The sequence below is a fragment of the Nematolebias whitei genome, chromosome 23 (genome assembly GCF_014905685.2).
Source record: "Nematolebias whitei isolate Nwh7 chromosome 23, NemWhi1, whole genome shotgun sequence".
Classification (NCBI taxonomy): Eukaryota; Metazoa; Chordata; class Actinopteri; order Cyprinodontiformes; family Rivulidae; genus Nematolebias; species Nematolebias whitei.
This window is the reverse complement of record NC_056520.1, coordinates 853,553-863,191: the sequence shown is the minus strand read 5'-3', so window position 1 is coordinate 863,191 and position 9,639 is coordinate 853,553. Positions and strand designations below refer to the sequence as shown.

The 9,639-nt window shown below is 43.4% G+C and overlaps 1 protein-coding gene across 1 annotated transcript in view; it reads left to right on the top strand.

The window, feature by feature from the left end:
• zranb3 (zinc finger, RAN-binding domain containing 3) overlaps positions 1 to 9,639 on the top strand; it is a 116,967-nt gene that overhangs the window by 73,664 nt on the left and 33,664 nt on the right. Inside the window, exon 14 of the mRNA XM_037696713.1 lies at positions 1,144 to 1,314. Coding sequence (XP_037552641.1) covers positions 1,144 to 1,314 — 171 coding nt within the window. The remainder of the gene's footprint in view (positions 1 to 1,143; positions 1,315 to 9,639) is intronic.

Sequence of the window (9,639 nt, the reverse complement as noted above, 5' to 3'; positions counted from 1 at the left end):
CATTAGCAGTATTAACATTAACAGTAATTGAACTAACATTAGCAGTATTAGCATTAACAGTAATTGAACTAACATTAGCAGTATTAGCATTAACAGTAATTGAACTAACATTAGCAGTATTAGCTTTTTTTTCTCATTTGGTCTCTAAATTGTTTTTTGTGTTTTAAATATGAAATGAATAAAAATGACAAACAAACAAACATCAGTAAAATTAGCATTAGCAGTATTAGCATTAACAGTAATTGAACTAACATTAGCAGTATTAACATTAACAATAATTGAACTAACATTAGCAGTGTTAGCATTAACAGTAATTGAACTAACATTAGCATTATTAGCATTAACATCAGTAAAATTAGCATTAGCAGCAGTAGTCTGTAGCAGTAGTCATTGCTTTGTAATGTAGCTGTTTTTGTTTCATTTTTGTCTCATATTTTTCTATTTACTTTTCATTTTGTGTTTTTATATGATTGTCTATTGATGTCTGCACCTCATCTGTGTTCTTTGTTTAAAACGGCTCTCTTGGTAATTAGTCCAAGTCTCAATGAGATGAAAGGTTGAATGACTGAATCTTAACAAGTAAATTCTTTAGAACCTCCACAATGTTCTTGAGGTGGGAGTTTATTTAAAACGGTATCCATCCGCTCTGCTCTGTTAGTTGTTACACAATTTCTTCAAACTTGTTACAAGAGCCATCTACAGCAGGTAAGATAATAATTGTGCATAACGTATCCATAGAAGCCTCACTTCAAACTGCCTCCTATCAGAGTTTAAGGCAGGGAGTCTCTCGGCGCAACATTGGACCAAATATACACAAACACATACTCGTAGTGTCATCAAACCAGAGCGTTCCTCGTTCTCCTCCCTGCTGATGTTCGTTCATTTCACACCTCACGTCCTCCGGACTTGTCAGTGCAGGACTTATGATCGCTGCTGTAATAACGTCTCTAATGAGCCGCATCGAGTTTTACTTTCACGTCAGCAGTCGTTTTGTCACACTTTTCAGATGATGGATATCTCGCCGGGGAACGAAAACCTGTCAAAGTCTGATTACGCCTGGCAACTCGGTTAGCCGAGTTATTTCTCGTCTTCTCTTTTCCTCTGTCTCGCCCCTCTCTCTAATTCGAGTTCTGCTGGTTTCAGAGTCAGCCGGGCCGCCACGACGCCTGGAGGTTGAGGCGGACCAGGAGAGCGTCATCGGCGAGAGACGAGCCCGGCCTCGGAGGTCGTCCAAAGACAAACACAGCGAGGAGGAGAGGGAGGAAGACAAACAGAAAGTAGAAGCAGAGGAGGAAGACACGCTGTGGCTCAAAGGTAAACAATTAGCAAAGGAGGGAGGCGGCATGGTGGCAGCTCCCCCCCCCCCCCCCCGACCACACACGGGTAATCCTTCCCTTTTCATATCCAGGGAAATTGGCTGATGCCACATTGTCACCTGCCCGAATAATTCTGTTTAATATCATCACTTCCTCCAATAAGGGGATGGACCTCCTTCCACATGGGGCTCTGTATCTTTATTATTTCCTCTGTGCATGTAGTCACATAGTTCTTAGCTCTGCATTAGTGGCTGCAGGAGATATGGAGTATAATCTGGCTAATCTCAGCTGACCTGCTCGGAGCGCTGAATTACAGCCCAGGTTTCAGGTCTGTCCCTGTCCGACAGGCCGGCCGGCCCCCGATTAGCTGCTTTTTTAATAAAGTTGACTGAGGGCTAATTGCATAAAGAGGAACACAGGCTCCCTCATCACACCTGCTCCCCCCACCTTAAAGAATTAAAAAAGAAGCTTGTCCTGTCCACTCCGGTTATACACCAACAAGCCTGTGAATCTCCGAGGGATGTAAAAATAAAGAAGAGACCAACTCCCCATTACAGTGTGTAATATTTCAAATGAAGACCTTTGTGTTCGTGTCTCAGAGGGATACACAACACAATAAATTGCACTAATTACACTGAACTAATTACAACATTTGCAATATGAAGACCTTTTACAAATTAAAAAATGCCAGACCTGCAAAGTCTAAGAAAAACTCGAGACACGGGCGTTGCCCTTGAAAGTAGGCAGACGTTTTGAGTTGGGAGGGGGCTGAAGGACGCAGTGAAGATCAGGGCAGTTTTTAAAAACAAAAGGTTCTTGGTGTTTGTTGTGATCCTGTTAAAGTGGGGTTCTGTGGAGTCGTCATGAACAATAACCATCTTACCTGCTTTAAATAGCCCTTTGAATCAGGATCAGCTTTATTATCCAACAATTTTCAGTCAGGTCGTCTGAACAGTTTCTTCTTTTGTGCTGAAACATTTCACCTTCCATCCAGAAGGCTTCATCAGTCAAGGAAACGCACAACACAAAACTGATTCTTCCCCAAAACAGCTTGCTCCAAAGTGGAACAAACCAGTTATGTTGGAGCTAAGATGGTCTTTTTGGCACACCCCCTCCTCCAGTGCCGGCCCTCTTCCTTGTCGACAGTCATGTCAAACTGGTTCAAAACCAACAAAGTCCTGTATACCTGGATTATTGAGCATGGACTTTGTTGGATTTGAACCAGTTTGACATGACTGTCGACGAGGAAGAGGGTCAGCATTGGAGGAGGGGGCGTGCCAAAGAGACCATCTTAGCACCAACATAACTGGCTTGTTCCACTTTAGAGTAAGCTGTTGGGGGAAGAATCTGTTTTGTGTTGTGTGTTTCTACTGGTCCGTCCTTATAAACTCCCTCCAAGGTCGTCCCCAACATGCTGGCGAGTCCCAGAAGCTGCAAGTGGCCTGCCATTCTCACAAATTGCTTCCATCTCACAGTTTAGCTCGTAAATCAGCTGATTTTGAGTGCTCGAAGCACAAACCAAACCTTCACGTAAGGTTGGCAGCTTTGCCATGGCCCAAACTGCCGCCGCCGTCTTCTTTAATAGCCGATGACATCAGTATCTGCCGGTGCCAAAAAGCAGAAACCCTCTGTTTCATAAAACGAGTTTAACTGATCGAAGTGACAAGCTAACGGCTAGTCAGCGTGAGGCGGAGACCGTTATAAACCGTCAAATCAATGTCCGTTTCACATCACATGGCTTTTTACGTGGACTTCTACGGTTATTTGCAAGTGCAAGCAGCAGCAGCTAGCGTTCGTACTTCCAGCTTAAAAATAATAACGTGTATTCTAACGTTGATTCTATAAAGTGGTGAAAAGTTTGAAAAAGTATGGAAATTTGTTTTCACCTTTTCCACGTCCCAATAGGAAAAACCGTATCGTATTTTAGCAGTGGGCATTTATACGGAAAAACATGGGAGGGGAAATACTAAGTAACGCCGACAAAGCTAACTATTTCAAAAACTAAAAATCGCACAAATACCAAAATCCCAACATAACACACAAATTTTTAGCATTGGCTCAGTAACGAAGAATGGTTTGATTAAATGGCGAACTCGCTTGCCGTACATGGGCCAACTGGAGCTCTAACAGAACATTCAGAGATTCTGGAGAAGTGAATGATTACTAAGTTTCAAATTTAAGTTCTTCAGCTGAGTTCCAGGGTTTAATTAGTAAATTGATCGATGCCAAAATGCAGATGGGGGCGGGGTGGTCTGGGGGTCCTCCCCCAGAAATATTTAATAAAGTAGATGTTAATTCCTGTATTCTGGTGTATTTTAACAGGTTGTTAAACATCTATATTTACCTAGGTTTGTAAACACTCCTGTCAAGCATCCTACCCCCCCACCCCCACCCTTACTTGACGGTTCCAAGTCCAACACTGTCCCTGCTCGTTGTTGACTCCACACTCCACCTCCATGCGCCTCCTCCGTCTGTTCATGGCGACAACCTGTGGGCTCCTGCCCACGTACGACTGCCTGGTTAGCTGGCACTTGCCCCCGCCACTCTTTTGGGGGCAGAGATTTTTTAAGGGTAGAAGCAGAAATGCTTCTTGAAGGAGAAGCTCTTATGTGATATTAAGACGCCGTGAGTGGCTGTTGTGTTTAAAATGAATGTTTATGTGATTATTTTCAGTTTACATATCCAGGTTCATACTGACCGTTTTCTTGGAGGTGGGGGGTGAGACAGAGACACATCTGTGCTGCTCTCTGTTTGTACTGACAATTTTCAAGTGGGGGGGGGGGGGTTCAGCATGAGGGAAGAGGCAGTGTGAGTGCTGCCTTTAGCTTCTGCCTTTAGCTTCTGCCTTTAGCTAGCGTGCTGCTAGCTTAGCACTCGGTCAGTGCCGACGGGTGGGAGAGTTGCATGTAGTTTGGTCCGGTAGGGGGGGTGCCCTGCTTGTAGGAGAAACACTGCAATAAAAGTTTTATTAGTTCAAGGCAGTCATATTTTTTCATAACTTTATTATTAAATTATTATCTTATTAAAAATATTATTAAAAAATATATATTAATAAGCTTGAGAGTTACCTGATCCAAACAAACAGTTACCGGAACACACCCTGTCAAAATAAGAGAGTTCCCAGATCCTGTTCCGGCAGGATCCGGATCAAATTAAGCCCTGGTGAGTTCTGTCACATAGTTATCTAAAACAGGTAAGATATTAACTGTTTGTAGCCTTTGTTTGAGGGATCTGAACTATCCCTTTAGCTTCTGGACCATCACCCTTCAGCAGACGCACCCACTCTGGCATCTATTAGTGCTCGGGTTGCCGAGCAGTTAATTTTGCCTGCTCTGTGCCCCCCCCCCCCATAAAGGATCCACCACCACTGAATCCCACCACCGCTTCCCCTGCAGTGCGGTCGGGCTCACCCCCGACTCTCGAGCACAAAAACCTGAAGGTGAGTGAAAGCAGCTTTTATTCAGCCTCACACTGGGGGAGATAAAAGCTTCACTGTCGATCACAAACGGCAGCACTAAAGAGGCGCCGCATGATATCCGACCTCGCCACAACCCCCCCCATCAAAGCGCCCTTTAGTCTCTTTTTCTTAGCAACGGCGAATGCATGTGCAAAAGTTTTTTAAACCGTGGAGCATCTCGAGTTGGGAGGCCCCTCGCAACAGATGGCTTCCACAGAACTCGGTGTCTTTGAGAGCACATCGACAAGAACGTTGATCAGAATGTATGAGATAATTATTTCTACGTGCTCTTCCTGTTAGTTTATTAGTTTCATGTCTGTCTACCAGCGGGGGTCTAATACAGAACCCACCGGTTGTCCAACCACAGCGACCTGTGAGGTCAGGAGCAGCGCCTAATGATTTTTCTCTACCTGCCCGTTGGTTTTGTGGAGCGCAGAGCTGCCGGCCGCCCCCGCCTCTTGATTGCTCTGAGATTACTTTCCGCACAGCGCAGACAGGCCATCACTCCTCCTCCTCCTCTCCTTCCTGTCTGTCGCTCCGTCAGTAAGGCGGCGCCTTACTCCATCACGTTTGGTTCAGCTCGAGCCGCCCTCTAAGCTCGAGTTTTCCATTTTTTTGTCCTTTTTTTGTCGTCCCCCCACCCCCCCACTGAAGATGAGACGACTCGGTCCAATTAGGCGTTGTTTTCTCTCTCTCGCAGTAAAATAACAGAGAAATCCCCCGGGGCGTTTTGAAGGCACCGTTCATACTCTGTAAGTGACAGTCTAATAAGACGGTTTTGTAAGATGAATTGCCCCCATCGTATAAATGGCCCACTTAATGCAGCTGGCGCATTCCGCCACTGCAAACAGAAGTGGGGGGGATGGAAATAAAAAATGCTTACAACACATATGCGGGGTGCTTTGCAGGTTCTGCTAGGTTTCGTTACAGATGTAGCAGGACAGAAGGATAGTTGGGTGTTTGCGAGACACCGGTTCAGGTGTTTAGCTCTGCGATGCGCCTCCGTCGCGTTGGTGTTTTCAGGCACGGAGTGGCCCGCTGCAGCTGAAGTCAGAACACCGTGTGCCACATCTGGAAAAGAAAACGGCAACGTCCGAGGCTTGCAGACGTAAAAATGAACAATGCGGACGGTGCGGCACAGGTCAAGGAGAAGTGATTTATGAGTTGCATCTCATCGCGTAAAAACACCTTTTTTTTGTCAACTTGAAAACTTTATTGCAGATTTTATTTAAAGCAGGAATTCAGTGAAGCAAATACACTTAAATGAAAGCTGATAAATAGTGATTTGTACAGAAAATTTAACAATTGATTGACAACAAATAAAACTATCCCGGACGAGCCCCCAATGCTGTGTATAGAATGATTATGACTTACTTGACAGAGAACGCACTGACTGAACAAGTGAAGCGTAAATTATCATATTTAATTCACCTAAAGACAAATTAAACAAAATAAAAACATATCTGATTAAAGCTGTAGTAAATTTTAATAAAATGTCTATTTCTATGGAAAATTTGTGAACTTGGTGACACGTATGAATGCCAGTTTACTGTGTTGCTGTTAAGTTATTTTGTTTTTATTTCATCCTGTTTTATATAAATATTGTAAAAAGAAATAAACTATATTGCTGGAAGAAGCTAAAATGATCAGAAACAAGCCGAAATAAGCAAAACAAAGCTGAAAAGCATATAAAAAAAGCCAAAAAAGTGGAAATCAGTAGAAAAGTAGCTAATAAAGCAAAAATAGCTGTGGGAGAAAAATCAGAAAAATTCTACAAGTAGCAGAGAGTATTAGAAAGGAATAGAGCAATAGCTGTAAAAAGCTCCACAAAAAATGAGCAGAAAGAATATTGAGCTGAAGGCAGCTGAAACCATCAGAAAAGTGGCTAAAAAGGCAAAAGTAGCTGAAAAAACATCAGAGAAATGCTAAAATTGTTGATAGAAGCTGAAAGGAATAGAGCAATAGCTCTAAAAGCAAAAGCAAAAACTGAACAAAAAGAAAAAAATGAAGGAAGCTGAAATCAGCAGAAAAGTAGCTAAAAAGGCTAAAATATATGAAAAACAGAAAAGGACTCAAATTAGTGGACAGAAGCTGAAAGGAAAAAAGCAATATCTCTAAAAAGCAAAAAATAAAATAAAAAGAGCAAAAGGAAGAGATGAAGGAAGCCAAAATCAGCCGAAAAGTAGCTAAAAAGGCAAAAATAGCTGAAAAATATCAGAAAAAGGGCTAAAACTAACAGAGATAAACAGAGCAATAGCTGTAAAGAGCAAAAAATGTACAGAAAAAATGAAAGAGCTGAAGGCAGCTGAAATCATCACAAAGAAGTGAATAAAAACTGAAGCCGAACAAAAGCTGAAATGAGCAGTAAAATGTTTTAAATAGCACAGAGTTTGAAGGATGTGAAGCGCTCCGTTCATGTTCAATGAATTAAACATAAACCAATGAGACAAACTGCGACAGGGTGCACACTTCATGATCCCTCCACCTCCGTGCTTGAGGTGTTTGTGCACATGTTTGTTTCTTTTGCTGCTGTGTTGGTCCCGTCCATCCAAAGGTTTTGCAGTTTGTTCAGATAAAACCACGCCTGTTACAAACCTCATCTGTGCCGCCAGTTTCATTCATATTTTCATATAAAGAAGACTCCTCTGGACTAAAGTTGCATTTGGGCCCAGAAAATCCAATCCATCCTGGCCCCAGCCCGTAGCCATCATTTCCGAACCCCACCCAACCCGACAAATTAACAATAATTACAGGTCCGAACCCCCCAAAAACCACGACTTTTTAAATTAAGCTTTCACTGCTTGTGTAGTTATTAACGTTCAGCGGACTCACGTGGCTGAGGGGGTGTTTGTCCTTTCATGGCTGTCAAACAGCATTAAATCCCTGCTTCTGCCTGCATTCTGCATTATTCAGACACGGACCCTGCTCTGACATGACTGTCTGGAGATCTCCCCTGTTTGGATCATCGGCCGCGCGCGTCCACTGAGCAGCGGCTGAATGAACGTCCATTTGGGCCATGGATCTCTTCCTGGCAGTGCAGTCCATTTGAAGCTTAACTGAACGTTTTACCTCTTTCAAGGCCGGTCAGCTCGCGGTGAAACAGCCGCATGCGGCTGGTGATTGTACGGCAAGCCATGTTTCCATATAATTGGATCGTGTCTGATCCGCTGACGCAATCAAAAGCCCGACCTGGCCCGCCCATCCAGCGCATTATTATGGCCTGGCCCGCCCTGAATTCGGGTCGGTCGGGGCCAGGCTTCGGGCGCGGGTTAGAAATGACAGTTCTACTCTGGACAGCCTTTTCCAACAGACTGTACTTGTTCAGTCATTTTTTAATAGTTCTGTTTTATCAACAAAGTCCATGCTCAATAATCCAGGTGTACAATCCAACAATTTTCATTCAGGTCATCTGGACAGTTTCTTTCTTTCTTTCTTTCTTTTTGTGCTGAAACGTTTCACCTTCCATCCAGAAGGCTTGACCTGACTGAAAAATGTTGGATTGTATACCTGGATTATTGAGCATGAACTTTGTTGTTTTGAACCAGTTTGACATGACTGTCAACGAGGAAGAGGGCCGGCACCGGAGAAGGGGGCGTGCCAAAGACACCATCTTAGCACCAGCACAACTGGTTTGTTCCACTTTAAAGTAAGCTGTTTGGGGGAAGAATCAGTTTTGTTTCGTGTTTCCTTGACTGATGAAGCCTTCTGGATGGTGAAACGTTTCAGCACAAAAAATAAATAAAAAAAAACTGTCCAGATGACCTGACTGAAAATTGTTGGAGTTCTTTTTTATATTTTATTATTTTCACGTCTTAAAAGAGGCTTGTAGCGTCTGACATGAAGCTGTTGGTCTTTTTTATTTTAGCTTTCTGATCACAGATGGACGTGATGCAAAGATTAAGACTACCAGTTCTTTGAAGTACTGGAGTTATTCATTTATTTTAATTCTGCTCTGAGTTTTTCTTGAACCAACCGTTAGTTTGTCCGTCTGGTCAAAATGAAACTTCATTTCCCAGTTTGAGGTCGTCCAAAACGCCATCTACGCCAGGTAAGATATTAATTGTTCATAACCTTTCCACAGAATCTACTTCAAAAGATCTGAACTCCCGTTAGTCATTCATATCTAAGTACCGGCTTGTGTCTAATAACCAAGAGGGGTCCGGCTCAGGTGCAAGGCAGCACTTATCCAACAGAAACTCTTTTTTCCTCCACACATCAGCCTGTCAGTACTTCCCTTCCATTAGAAGCCAGGTGACCACACACACATTCCCATGAACGCACGCACGCAGGCAGACAACTGGCCACGCGAAGTGATTTAAGGCGAGTATTATCAGAGTGTTATAGGTCATCGTCTAAATGAAGCGTGGTCGAACAGCGGCGGTCTCATTTCCACCGCCTGACCTTTTCTTGCTAGATGCTGGCAGGATGAGCGAGCTACAACGCTGACATTAATGACCCGCTCTCCTTCTTCGACCGGGACTGTCATTTTATCACTCCTCTGCCGCGTTTCCATCCATTTGTTCAGCAAATTCTTAGGTGAGCGATAAATTAAACGGTCCCCGTCCAAGGAATGCGACGACGCTGAGGAAGTAGTTTTGACAGATGAAAGTCACGTTCGGGAATATAAGCCTGGATTATGGACGGGAAATCAAATTTATTTATTGTTTAAAAATTTAGTTTCCTCAAATAATTGGATCAAAAATAAGCTCTTTTTTTTTACTTCCATTTTTCTTTGTGGCTGCATCTAGGAAACGTAATAGGGATGCATGATCCACTTTTTTCACTTACGATACCCGATGTTTGGTATCGATGTCTGATGTTTGGTATCGATGTCTGCCAATCCGATGCCGGGGGGGGGGGGGGGGG